This window comes from Centroberyx affinis, unplaced genomic scaffold (genome assembly GCF_046629955.1).
Source record: "Centroberyx affinis isolate AG114_WGS23_722 - 3 ecotype Tasmania unplaced genomic scaffold, CSIRO-AGI_Caff_v1 ptg001733l_1, whole genome shotgun sequence".
Taxonomy (NCBI): domain Eukaryota; kingdom Metazoa; phylum Chordata; class Actinopteri; order Beryciformes; family Berycidae; genus Centroberyx; species Centroberyx affinis.
This window is the reverse complement of record NW_027280138.1, coordinates 42,113-55,838: the sequence shown is the minus strand read 5'-3', so window position 1 is coordinate 55,838 and position 13,726 is coordinate 42,113. Positions and strand designations below refer to the sequence as shown.

Below are 13,726 nucleotides of genomic sequence, written 5' to 3'. Positions count from 1 at the left end.
CTCCACTGGTGAGTGCGACCCCATTGTGACCGGCAGGGGAATCCCCGGGGAGCGTGTGAAAGTGTGTCTACCCCATGAATGTGTGAAGTGTGTGTTTGTGTGTGTGTGTGTGTGTGTGTGTGTGTGTGTGTGTGTGTGAGGAGGCAGCAGCAGGCAGAAGGCCAGGGCCTGTTGTCTGACACTGATTTGTAAAGGGAGACAATACGGCTCATTGACCTGCCTGCTCCACTGTCTGTTGCACATACCTCGTCCCCCCCTCCCTGCCCCACCCGGTGGCTTCACTGCTCTTTAAACAGGGGAGCAGATTGCCACAGGCACAGGGAGGAGGAGGGAGGGGAGGGGGGGGGGTGACGGGACACAGGTTGCTTTGACAATGAGATTCCTCAGAGAATAGAGAGAGAGAGGCAGCTCCGGGCCAAAACTTTGATGAACACATTTAGTGAGACAGGATTTACACTTCCAGTCAAAAGTTTGGACACACACATTTTTCTTTATTTTTTTTTTTACTATTTTTCACATTTTGGGATAATAGTAAATACATAAAAACTATGAAATAACACAGATGGAATTAAGCAGTGTCCAAAAAAGTGTTAAACAAATCAAAACTATCTTCTTTAAAGTAGCCGCCCTTTGCCTTGATGGAAAGGCAAAGGCTTTGGAAAGAAATTCATACATAGGCATCAACTTCACTATTTATATTTGTCTAAGAAACAAATTTCAAGCATTTAAGCATAAGCCTTTAGATCAAAATGGCTTAGAAGATAATGAAAAACTTTTGACTGGTAGTGTATCCCAAATTCTTGTTCACTATCTTTCATTTTCACTGTGGAAAGTGTGATGATGTCTCCTGTGGTCAAAAACAGCATTGTTACAGCATTAGAGGCCAGTGATGCAGTGTTTCCCCCTGGATTTTATTCCTTGTCAGGGTGGAAAAAGCCTCAGAAACAGCATTTAGACCATCATGGGACACTAAAACTCTCAATTGAAACCCATTCTAATGAATTTCTTATAGGGTTAGCAGCTGGATCAGATAATAATTTGAGAACATTTCATTTGCCACCTCAAAATATTTCACTTCTTATTCCTTACATTTGACAGAATGAAACATACGTCCAATGTTTGAATTATTTCCTCCCATATTCTCCTCGTAAACAAACACCCTCATCCCTTTGTTATCCATTCCCATTGTCACAGTCTGGAGATGACCTTTTCTCTCCCCTCTCTCTGCCTCTCACCCCTCATAGCCTTTTCTTTTTATTTTTTTCCTCCACCCTTCTCTTTTTCACTGTCGAAGACAAGCTGTTGCCCCGTCCCTGCGGGCCACTCCCTCTCTTGTCTGCTCCTCTTACTCCTCTCCTCCCCTCCCTCTCTCTTTCTCCCTCTCCCCACCTGTTGAAGCAATTGTTGCACAGGCCGCATTGTTGTCTTCTTCTTATTTTATGTCACTCACTCGGTCGCCGCCCCTTTCTACGATCTCTCTTTTTTTTTATCTTCCTCCCCTCATTACCACTCCCTCTCTCCCTCTCTCTCTCTCTCCGCTGGGTATAAAACTCAGAGAAGATAGTTGAGGAGTGATATTCAGCACAGCACCGCAGGAAGACACACTCACAACAGCTACAACACGGAATAAGGAGTGATTTCCAGCATTAACAGAGATCTGGATCAGGTGCAGCAACACTTTCGGTTACGGTTCAGTTTCCTCAGCTGGCAGAAGGACGCGGACTGCTGCGTTTCTTTCTCACTGGAGGAAAACAAGTGTATATTTTACCCAGCAGGCCGTGTGGATGGACAGAGGCATGTCTGTGTCTCTGTGGTGTGAGGAGGTGGAGGACGACCAGAGCCAGGACCGGGGCCAGAGCAAGGCCCCAAACCCAAATCCAAACACAGGCCCAGGACCAGGCCCAGATCAAGGGCTCGGCTCAGCTGCGGGCCGCCTGGGACCCCACCGTCTCCGGGCAGCGTGTGATCCAGAGGCTGCTTCAGGTGGAGGAGAGGTACATGCCCTCCATGCTCTACATCACCCTCATCCAGCGGGATCCAGAGCGGAGGGAGGAGCTCGCCAAATGGGCCCTGGAGGTGCGGATTCTCTCATGCTTTCGCTGTCACGCCCCCCCAACTCCTCCATTTCCCCTCCTGCAAGTTTGAGAAGTTAGTGTCAGTGTGGCAGCAGCTAAACTGATTTCTCCTATCTCCTCTCTCTCCTCTCCAGGTGTGCTGCGAGTGCGGCTGTGATGAGGCGGTCTTCCCCCTGTCTGTCTCTCTGCTGGACAGGTACCTGTCTGCCTCTCTGTCCCTGCCCGTCTCGCCTTACTGCTTGACCGCCGCCTGCATCCTTATCGCCTCAAAGCTCACAGAGTGTGAGAACGTCACCGCCGACGCTCTCTGCGCCGCGGCCGAGTACAGCTTCCTGCCCTCCAACCTGCGGGTGAGTCAGTCAAAACAAACAAAACCTGCAGAGGAATGTGGGCGAACATTTGATCATTTGAGATTTAAGATTTAAGATGCCTTATAATCAGGGATGTAGAGGAGGGTAAACCCACCTAAACTCAGTTAACCCAACCACTGGCATGTGGAATAGAGTTTATGAGTTGAATACAATTTATGAGAAGAGTATACATCATAGTAAGTGGTGTCAGACTGATGTAAGTTATACAAAGATAGGGTCTTTAAAGGGACAATGCATAAATTGGTTGTGATGCCTTCTGATGATCACCAACTGGAGAACACAGTCAACCAGCTTTTAACTTTTATTTACAGCTGCATCACTGCTTATAATGCGTAACTACTCCACTCTATTCTGACTCATTGTACCGTTCCCTCTCTTCCCTCCACCAGGAGATGGAGCGGGTCATCCTCGCGGCTCTGCGATGGGACACGGCAGCGGTGACTCCTCAGGACTTCCTCCCTCATTTCCTGGCCTCTGTGGAGGAGAGGGGGGGCGGGGAGTCCGACTCCACGCTGCGGCGGCACAGCGACACGCTGGTCGCCATGTGCGTCTGCGATTCCCGTTTCCTGGGAGCGCCTCCGTCGCTGGTGGCCGCGGCGTCGCTGAACTCGGCCCTGCGGGGCCTGAGCAGCAGAGGAGCCGCTCAGCTGGCTCACATGAGCGAAGCTCTGGCAGAGCTGTGCCACACTGACCTGGTGAGCCTGCTTTTTTATTTTCAGCTGATGGTAGAAGCGAGATACGGAAGAGGATTGGGGCCACATTAGAAAAAATTATTTGAGGTCTGAGTTTAAAGTCAGAATTCTAAGAATAAAGTCAGAATTCTGAGATTCTGAGAATAAAGTCAGAATTCTGAGTTTGAGAATTTGAGAATTCTCAGAATCTCAGAATTCTGACTTTAAACTCAGAATTCTAACTTTATTCTGATAGAATGTTGACTTTATTCTCAGAACTCCAAGATATTTTTCACATGTGGCCCTAATCCTCTTCCACATGCAGATGTAGATGTAGCTTCATGCATGCAAACAGACAAGGGAAGTGACCAGTGAGCAGCAGCAGCAGATCACAGAGGGACAGATTTGAATGGTAATACCAAACGGGGAAGAATTGCATCAGTCTCAGTAATCATTTTCTTTCTCTCTTTCATCACAGACGGTGCTGCAGTGCTACAGTGAGATGATCGAATACGCCCTCAGACAGCGGCTGAGGAGCGGGCTTCAGGAAGGACCCATGGAGAAAGACGAGGAGGTGGAGGACGAAAGAGCAGGAACTCCTACTGATATGAGAGAGATTGATTTCTAAAACAGCCAATCAACTGCTGCGTTGAAAGTGTGAATCAATCAAAACCTTCAAGTTCATCAGTCAAACTGATATAAATTGATTATGACCTCAGAAATGCTCTACATGTTTTTATATTTGAAATTACTTTATTGGGGGACTGTTAATTTATTTTTGACTTTATTTATTTATTTGTGAACATTTTGGCAACTGTGTGTTATTTTATTATTATTATATTATTGTGTTATTGTTATTGTGCCATATTTTATTATATATTTCACTGTGATTGCAACTGTAATTTTATTTTAGGCCTAGATGTCATTTTGATGCGTTATATTTATACATTTTATTTATTATTGTGTGCAATTGCATGGACTCTTTTTATGTTAATTTATTTCAATCCGCCACGGCTTTGTCTTTGTGTTATGAGGTACTGAATTAAATATACAACAAATCTATTTTTCAAAGCAATTAAAAATGTTTGTACATACTTTGCATCCATGTATTATTTACAATTAACCTAGACTGCTAGATTTCAAGAAGAGGGATAATGTTGCCTTCAAGTGCTCTTTGTAACTGACATCAAAAGTCGTAAATACTGGTCGTCGCGCATTCAGCTGCTTTTGCTGGGAAATAATAACAAAATGGACCCTGAAACAAGAAGCAGTTTTTTGATGGCTGTTACTTTATGTCATAAATCAAGTGTTACATGCCTACTTTGTGTGGCACCAATCACAGAAAATCCCGACTGGATCGTTCATGTGCTTCCAAATCGTAATCGCAATATTTCCGACAGCACGTCAAGGCAGCAAAAGTCAAAGTTGTTCAATTGTCTCGTGCGTATGACGTCAATTTCCACCGACGCAAAAATCATTTCGGATTTGGGAATACATTGGAGGATTGGGTCAGATATTAACAATAACACATACGGTAGGAGAATACTGAGAGACGTTTCTGTATTATAACATTTTCTGAGAGAACACTTTTGATATCTGAAGAATTTATATGTTGATTTAAAAAAAAAAAAAAAAAACATCGAGTCACAGTCAGGAAGCAGACGTTTGTAGCCTATGACTCCAGGGAAAGGATAAAGGGAACCTGTAAATCATATATAATGTTATTAAAATTGTAAAAGGATATTTAAACGTTGTGAAATTAAACATTTACTTGGGTTAAGCGTTATAGGTGACCACAGCAGCTACGGGAAGATTCGTTTTTTGTGCTACGTCCTCTTCCCTGTAACGCATTATCCGCATCCACGACGTCCGTTAACAAACGAAGGCAGTCAAACACGAAAAAATATCTCATAGTAACTTAACGGTAAAACGGTGTTATACGTGCTTTTGTGTAGGGCTACTGTCGCCGTAAATTGTGCCGACCCTGTTTATTTAGCTGGAAAGATACGTTCCATTCTCTCTTGTACGAATAGACCACGTCGCCGAACTCCATTCAATACATCTGCTAGTTCAATGTTGCCTTGCTTATCGGCAAATACACACACTTATTAGAAAATAACGTCATCCGTTTTAGGAATGCGTAAGGTCTTCTGGTTAATTCGGCATACACGTGATCCACCAAGCAACACGTATTTTACTAAAATGTCAATTTTTAGAATTGGTCCTCGGTGTATTTTGGTTGGAATATTGTGGGAATAACAGGCGAACAGTTTATGTAAGTGGAGATTTTATTGAAATAAAGTGCTGCTTTGTGAATTGGATGTGGGCCGAATTGAAGTGTGGATTCTAGGGATTCGTGAAAGGTCTTAGATCGCGCAAGGAAGTATGAAAATGACCTATTTTTGAATGGAATTTGGCGTGAGGTTCTTTCCATACGTGAGAACGGGAGGTATCGGCGCTAACGTTAGCTGTCATGGGAACACTGACTGACTGATTCTTAATCTGCCGAGATTATGGTTTGTAAGATTAAAATGGTGAAATATTGTCAGCTTCATTGTTGTTCATGCATATATTGAAGGAGGATGAACTTGAATCCTCGGTGGCTGCTGCTGCTGCTTCTATCCATCTCTGCCGAGGTCTGGTCGGTGCCTATTGATCGCAATGGAGGCAACCAGGAAGCCCAGCATGTTGAAGAGGAAAAACAGGAAGAGAATGTGGTAATACTCCATACTCATATCCACTGTAGATCTACATCACGTTCTTTCCTTTTACCATTAGACTTGCTTTCATGATGCGAGGAAGTCAGTTTCTGTGTGTTTGTGTGTGTGGGTGTTTGCTGCCGATAACCTGTACATTACACCTTAACTGTTGCAGGACACTGGCTTGTACTATGACCGGTATCTCAGAGAGGTGATCGAGGTTTTAGAGACAGACCCTCACTTCAGAGAGAAACTCCAGACAGCCAACACAGAGGATATCAAGGTTAGCATTCATCTCTCTTACTGTTTGCTCCCACGCTCTCATTCTCACTCATACACACATGCCCACCGTCTAAAAGGTATTTGATATTGAATGCGCTCTCATCCGGCTGCGTTGCGTTGTCCATCAGAACGGGCGTCTCAGTAAGGAGCTGGACCTGGTGGGTCACCATGTCCGGACCCGCCTGGACGAGCTGAAGAGGCAGGAGGTGTCCCGCCTCAGGATGCTGCTCAAGGCCAAACTGGACAGCACCAACACACAGAGTGAGCGGGTTTGCCTTTCTCTAGGCCAGTGACGAGTGAGTGAGAGAGTGTGTGTCTGTATATGTGTGTGTGTTTTGTTTTATGTTATGTGTAGATTAGATTAGATTTGATTAGATTAGATTTGATGATATTTGTGGGGAAATTGGGTTGTTGCAGCAGCAGAGAATAAAAGACACAGATAAAAATATGACAAATCAAGAGTCCTGAAGGTACAAATAATTAAAACAACATGTATTGCAAATAATACAGAAACTAATAAATACACAGAAAGACACAGCATCTTTATTGACAGTTACAGGTTGAAATTCGATGTGCAAGTATGCATCTCTAGCTGTTCACATTACAAAGTCTACAGATGGGAGAACAAATATACAGGAATGTGTTCAGACTTGTGAATATGCATGGCAAGCTGTTCACGTTATCGTCAACAGATTTAAAAATGGAGGTAACATATGTACAGAAATGTGTGCAGGACTTGCAGATGTGCATGTCCAAATATGCAAATGTGCATTGTTGCCATTTATTGTATACAGGTCATGTGCACAGACGCAGAGCAGATGGAAGTAGCATAAGCACAGAAAAATGTCCTGTACTGGCTCATATACAAAGATACAGGAATATGTCCAAGTCATGTCAGACACGGATCAGATGATCCGAGCGGTCCGGGGGCGATCACAGATTCACTGATGAATCATGGTATATGTCCTGTAATCCATCTGTCTGCTCCCCAGGTCTGCAGATGGACCACGCCTCCCTGCTGAAGCAGTTTGAACATCTGGATCCACACAATCAAAACACCTTTGAGGCCAAAGACCTGGAGCTGCTAATTTCAACGGTAATAACCTGCAACTATAAATGAAAATCCAGAATTCTTCATTTTCTATTGTACCCCACAGTGTCCAACCAGTTGTTAGTTTGTTCTTTCATTCGTCTGTTGGTCACACACACAATATCTCAGACATCACTGATCAGATTTTGATGAAACTTGCGGAAATTATGCATCGTACCAATGCGTTCTGTTATTTTTGAAATTACACTGATGGGACTAAGGGGGGCGCTACAATTACATATTAAAACAACTCACTTTACTTTCTGGCTGAAATGTTTCATCAGTTTAAGATAGGTGCTCTGGACAGAAATGCGTCTTAGAGCTGCCTCAAAGAACTTCACGATGACGGCTTCTGTCTCGTCGGCTCTCTGTCTAGGCCACCAAGGACCTGGAGAACTACGACGCCGAGAGACACGAGGAGTTCAAACGCTACGAGATGCTGAAGGAGCACGAGAGACGGGAGTACCTGAAGGGCCTGGACCAGGAGAAGAGGGAGAAAGAGTTGCAGAGAATGAAGGAGCTGAAGGAGAAACACCGCCTGCACCCCAGAGTCAACGTGCCGGTACGTACGGAGGCGTCTTCTCTGTTGGTTCTCATCGGGAAGCAGTTGGAGATGAATCGATCTTTCTCATGTGTTTTCCCCTTTTGTCACATCCAGGGTAGCGTCGCTCAGCTGCGAGAAGTGTGGGAGGAGACAGACGGACTGGATCCACAGGAGTTCAACCCAAAACCTTCTTCAAACTGCATGGTCAGTACCACCTCATCCTTTAATCCCTCATCCTCTTTCATTATGAAGAATAGGTTCACTGCTTTTTGACTGATATTTTCCCCTCTGTCTCATTTTTCTGTCACAATGTACTATTTGTATGTCTGAACTATTTTTTATCTTTGTACTATTTGTATTTCTGTTTTCTGTCACTTTGTATGTTGAAAAAAAAATTGTTCTAACTTGTCTCTGCTTTTTAGATACAAATGAAGATGGTGTTTTAGATGAGCAGGAGCTAGAGGCTCTGTTCACTAAGGAGGTAAGGAGCTGCTGTCACCTCATAACAATTGTGGTGATTTTCCTATTTTTTACTTAAACTGAAAGTTTTACACGCTCAGTTATAGATTGAGTAAGTGGTTTCTTTACCTAATGGCCCATTAAACCCATTCAAAACCCAAAATTTGAAAAAAAGTAAAAATTGGATGGTCTTTAATTAAAAAATAAGGCAGTTTTCTCTGTTACTGAAAAGGTTGACTTTTTGAATATACAAGATTTTAACCTGACATCAGTAATATGCAGTGTCCCTGCAATATGATGCTATATCTGACATATGTTCATTTTCCTCTTCCAGCTAGAGAAGGTCTATGACCCGAAGAACGAGGAGGATGACATGATGGAGATGGAGGAAGAGAGGCTGAGAATGAGGGAGCATGTCATGAAGAATGTGAGTCTTACTGTTTTTTTTAACCATTACGTTTTTAAAATCTTCCCTGCCGGCTCTTCTTTAGCACAACCGTCTCTCTTTTGCTGACTGGTGTACTTTCTGTTTATCTTCCTGTTTTTAAAAGGTGGATGCAAACAAAGATCGCCTCGTCAGCCTGGAAGAGTTCCTCAAATCCACGGAGAAGAAGGAGTTCAACAATCCCAAAGAGTGGGAGGTAAAGACCCCGGAGGAAGTCTGAGGGTTAGAGGAGTGGGCTTGTGACTGGGAGGTCGCTGGTTCAAATCCCAGGACCAGCTGGGAAAATCTGGGTGGGGGAAGTTGGATGAGTAATGCTTTCCTCTCCCTCATCAACTCGCTCCATTGCAACTGCTCCCACAAGCGATTACTGTACATAAAAATGTGTTATCATTTAGCTTGCTTGGGTAAATAAGGGCGTGTGTACAATCAGGTTCATCAGATATAGCCAGCCAATATTGGCCTTTCATTAAAAAGTAAATAGCGGCCAGTCGGTGTCTTCCATCTCCAGTATGATGGATATGATAGAGTTTGTTTGATTACATATTTATTGTATAATTGATCAAATCTATACTGGTTGTCTATGACAAGCCCCTAACCTGAATTGATTCTAGTGCTTGCTTTAGATTGGATTTAAATGTAAATGTTATTATTATTATTATTATTATTATTATCCTGGGTTTCAGTAGAGAGTTTTAGTGTCCCATGATGGTCTAAATGATGTTTCAGAGGCTTTTCCACTCTGACAAGAATGAAAATCTGAGGGGAATCCATGTGCTTTGAATCCATGTGCTTTTTAAAAAATTTTTGCCATGAAAATAGCAAAATTTAAAGATATTAACTGTTACCACAAATAACGGCTATAGCCAGCTTCAGTCTAAAAACACTGGTGTCGGTATCAGCCTTCAGAAACCCATGTCGGTCGAACAGTAGTATACATGCTATGTTACATGACATTACCTCAGAACCACACGTATGTTCCCTGCCCTCCCTCCCAGACTCTGGACGACACCAAGCCGGTGTACACGGAGGCGGAGCTGGAGCGGTTTGAGGTGGAGCTAAGGGACAAAGAGGAGGAGCTGAAGAGGAGGGCGGAGACGCTGCGGCAGGAGCAGGAGCTGCTGAAGGAGAGAGGCAAAGCCCTGGAGGCCCAGAGGAGGGAGTACCAACAGGTGACCGTCCATCACAGTCTGTGATAACCTAACGCTGTAGGATATACAGATTAAAATTGCGAGACTTAACACATCCGTTGTCTCTTTTTGTCTCAGGCAGTTCTAGAGATGTCTCAGAGGCAGAAGGAGCAGCAGGCAGTGGGGGGCAGCCTCCCGCGGGTCCGAACGGAGAACTACAGTTCCACCAAAACACGCAAACATTGGAAGATCAAGGTAAACGAGTGGAGAGGCTGTAGAGAGAGAGAGAGTCTGCCATAGCTGTTAACTGGTGGTTTCTGTCGTAAAAGTTTCCAGTAGGTGAATGTCTCTTACCCTCTGTTTCAGAAGCAAAAGCCCCAGCTGAGCAAGAAGCCGACGGCCAGAATAATCTGCCTGCAGAGCCTCCACAGAATCTGCCTATACACACTTAATGCAGCATGCTCTGACAGCCTTAACACACACACACACACATAAACACACACACATAAACACACACACAAACACACACACACACACTCTGATTTGCACTGACACAGATATCCAGATGGGTTCTTCAGACTGAATCATGTGAACTGTATGTATAAATTCGGACAGATTGGCATGTCTAATATAGCATATTATTCTCGGTGTTCATTTCTGTGGTCTACAGTCGAATAAAGATCTCAAATCACTGGATATGTGCGTCTATACTTTTCTTGTCCTGCTCGTTCATACTTTCAAATCTTTCATTAGCTGTGTTCAATCAGAAAGAGGCTGGCTTTGTTTCTTTTTCTGGGTTTTTAAAATTAGTCTTTCAATTCCAGGGAGCATTAAAAAGGTCTTAAAAAGTCTTACATTTGGCTTTCTGAAACCTGCAGATGATTTGTTACGGTTGCCTTTATGTCTTTGCACCAAATGTTACATATTTGAGAGGCAATATTTCTCAGGATCTTTTATTAGGTAATATGTGGAGAGTTTTCCATCTAGTAACTCATCCATCAATCTTTACTGCTCAATCTCTTCTCCCGTACGTGTTTTATGTTGAACTATGTTGTATCACACAGTCTCGGCTCCCTGTTCAGTTGTTTGTGCAGTGTAACCTCAGCCTCCTCCCCGGGTCTCACCGAGCGTCTTGTCCCGGTGGCCCGGCTCCCCCGGGACGGGACGCTCCTTGTTGTTGTCCTGAGGTTTGGCTCCCTGGCCGACGCACAGGGCATTCCTATCAGCATTCCTCTGACCCGCTGACCCCCCCCCCCCCGACCCCTCCTCCCCCCAGCTGCCTCCTGTCCATCACTGCGGTCATGTCACCCAAGCAGACCTGTCGTAAGAGTTTATGTTTATCATGATATGATCTCCAGTAAGGCTGCAACTAAACATTTTCATTATCGATTAATCTATCAATTATTTTTTTGATTAATCGATCGACTTGAGGGCTCATTTCCAGTTTGGACAATATCCTCCTTGGCAATTTTTCCAAAACTTGGTCCAGTGGTAGAAGGGCAGCACTACCACTGAACAGATATAGAGCTGATTGGCCATGTGGTGTTGAGATAATCGGCTAAAATGCTTAAAAGTGGTGAGAATTTGAACGGGCAGGTCACATGTCCCGTTTCAGGTCCAGTCATGAAAATGTGAAACAAGTTGATAATGTGGCATGGAAGAAATTATTAACTTTTGGTGAAGATCCAACATGTGGAACTGGCATATCTTGACAACTGCATAGTGTTGGTGGAACATGTGGAAATGCCAAATGTCCCCCAAGATACTTTTCTGTGACTAACAATGCCAGGAATTAGAGGAATTGAGGCGACATGCCAGTGTGACACAATGGGATCTACTGACTTCTCTTCATGGGCTTTGTAACTCAGTGGTGCGAAGTGTGAGCCGCAGATGGCATCGTCCTCACTGACATTTAATAAAACCAGAGGTGTGACCAAGTCAACTTTGCTCGAGTCCCAAGTCAGTCTTGGGGCACAAGTCTCAAGTCAAGTCCATGTCATTAATGTCAAGTCTCAAGTCTATATTTAGAACACCAAGTCAAGTCAGAACAAATCAAGAGTCCAGTATCAGTTTAATATCTGAAAGAAAACTAAATATCTGGGACTTTTCAATGCAATATGGTTTTAATAGGATAAAAACTTGGTAAGAGCATCATGAGTTTGATTTCTATAATCAGTTTCAACTTCAATAAATTCAATCATTCCATACAAATTCAGAAAACAGAATTTAAATTCAGTCGTCTGCTGGAACAAATCTCACCACTTTCAATTTAAATAATTTACACAAACACAAGTTCTTTTGTCCAGACTTTAGAAACCTTTTCAAGGCATCAAAGCACAAGTCAAGTCACAAGTCACCAGAACCCAAGTCAAATCTCAAATCTTCTCTTCATGCATCAAGTCAAGTCTCGCGCAAGTATAATTGTGACTCGATTTCTGTGGGTATTTCTGTCTGTGTACTGGACACCAAAATCTTCACATCACGAAATCAAGCTCTGGGAAAAAGTCTGGAATTATTTACTTATTTATTCATTTATTTTTTGCCAGATCAGTGTGTGGCTGTGCATGTTTCCTCTCTGGCCTGTTCATATGTTTTTAAAATCTTTATCCAGTCTGTCCAAGTTAAGTTTTCATCTGCTGCCGTCTCATCTGCGGGTCCTTGCACCTCATGTTGGATCCTTCAGAAGCAGTTAATCATGTCTTTGGTAAACTGGAGAGTTTTCCAGTCGCTGACTCATCCATCAGTCTTCACTTATTTGTCTCATCAGTAATGGACTTTATTCAGTGAGAGGGCTTTTGCTAAATCATGGTGTGGGTGTGCATGTTTTTTTTTTTTTTTTTGTTGAGAAGATGGATGTCAGCTCTCTCTCTCTCTCTCTCTCTCTCTCTCTCTTTCTTTCTTTCTTTCTCTCTTTCTTTCTTCTCTCCAGGTATTTCGTCCTTCTTCCTTTCCTCCATCTCTCCATAATATTTTGCCAATTTAATTTGGATGCACTTTGAATTTCAGTGGAGGGTCTACATCACTCTGCAGGAGGACATTACCCCCTCCCAACCTCCCAGCCCCCTCCCAACCTCCCAGCCCCCCAACCCAATGCTTTAAGCCCCGCCTTCCCTAGCCACTGATTGGCTGCGGGACAGACCTTTCACTGACTGCCGATGGTGACTGGTTGAATTTTACTGGCACTTCTGTCAGTCTTCTGTCATGAATAGCGGGTGATTTAATTGTAGGGAATAAATCCTTGCTGTATCCAAATGTTTTGATTTATTATAATAAGTTCATTTAATTCTCACAATAGGCCTTACAGACCTAAAAAGGCCTTAATACAAGTTTTAACAAAAGTAAATGTTTGGGTAATTATGAAGTTATTCGTTGCTGGGTGTGACCTTTTGAGAATTTTTCATAGCATAGCCTACAATTTCGCAAATTTACAAAAAATAATTGTCCATGATGTTTGCCTAAAATCTACACATTTGCCCTGAAACCTTCCATGGGGGAAATGTACTGCAGTTCTCTCATGAAGGCACCAGAGGGTGCACTTGTTTCACAAGCCACAAGTTATGGTTTCCAATATCACATATAGCCTATATATTTCGAAGAATTAATTTTCACGTGTAACTGCATTGATACTGTGTATTGGTTTTGTGATTTAACGTAGGCTACAACGATACAGTAACCGGCAGTAACGGGTGAAGTGTGAGGATGTGAGGGTTTACACAGCCGATGCCGGTAGCAGGTTGTTCCTTTAAGACCCAGCATCTTCCTAGGAGAAAGGAGAGATGAGGGAAGATAAAATGAGGGAAGATAAACGATGGGAGGTTGTCAAGCTAGCCAGAGGCAACCAGAACGAGACCGGAAGCAATATATTCTGCCTTCTGAATAAAAGCACTATTACTAAAAATATAAACGCATAAAAACATCAACAACCAATGTGATGTCCAATGTTCTTGGTCAGTCTTTTTGCTT

At 43.3% G+C, this 13,726-nt stretch overlaps 2 protein-coding genes across 2 annotated transcripts; both read left to right on the top strand.

Annotated features, from left to right (window-relative positions):
- The first annotated feature begins 1,796 nt into the window (after positions 1 to 1,796).
- ccndx (cyclin Dx) lies at positions 1,797 to 3,745 on the top strand. Its single transcript, XM_071528822.1, has 5 exons — positions 1,797 to 1,823; positions 1,894 to 2,076; positions 2,210 to 2,425; positions 2,836 to 3,141; positions 3,596 to 3,745. Exons 1-5 carry the CDS (start codon positions 1,797 to 1,799, stop codon positions 3,743 to 3,745), a joined length of 882 nt encoding a protein of 293 aa, XP_071384923.1.
- An 804-nt stretch (positions 3,746 to 4,549) lies between these two features.
- nucb1 (nucleobindin 1) lies at positions 4,550 to 10,453 on the top strand. The gene is given in 14 exon segments (XM_071528823.1): positions 4,550 to 4,651; positions 5,696 to 5,834; positions 5,992 to 6,099; positions 6,227 to 6,359; positions 7,091 to 7,194; positions 7,565 to 7,750; positions 7,847 to 7,907; positions 7,910 to 7,936; positions 8,155 to 8,213; positions 8,526 to 8,618; positions 8,743 to 8,832; positions 9,632 to 9,805; positions 9,902 to 10,018; positions 10,130 to 10,453. Coding segments are annotated over 13 exon segments (1,416 nt in total). The 5' UTR covers positions 4,550 to 4,651; positions 5,696 to 5,699; the 3' UTR covers positions 10,259 to 10,453.
- The last annotated feature ends 3,273 nt before the right edge of the window (positions 10,454 to 13,726 follow it).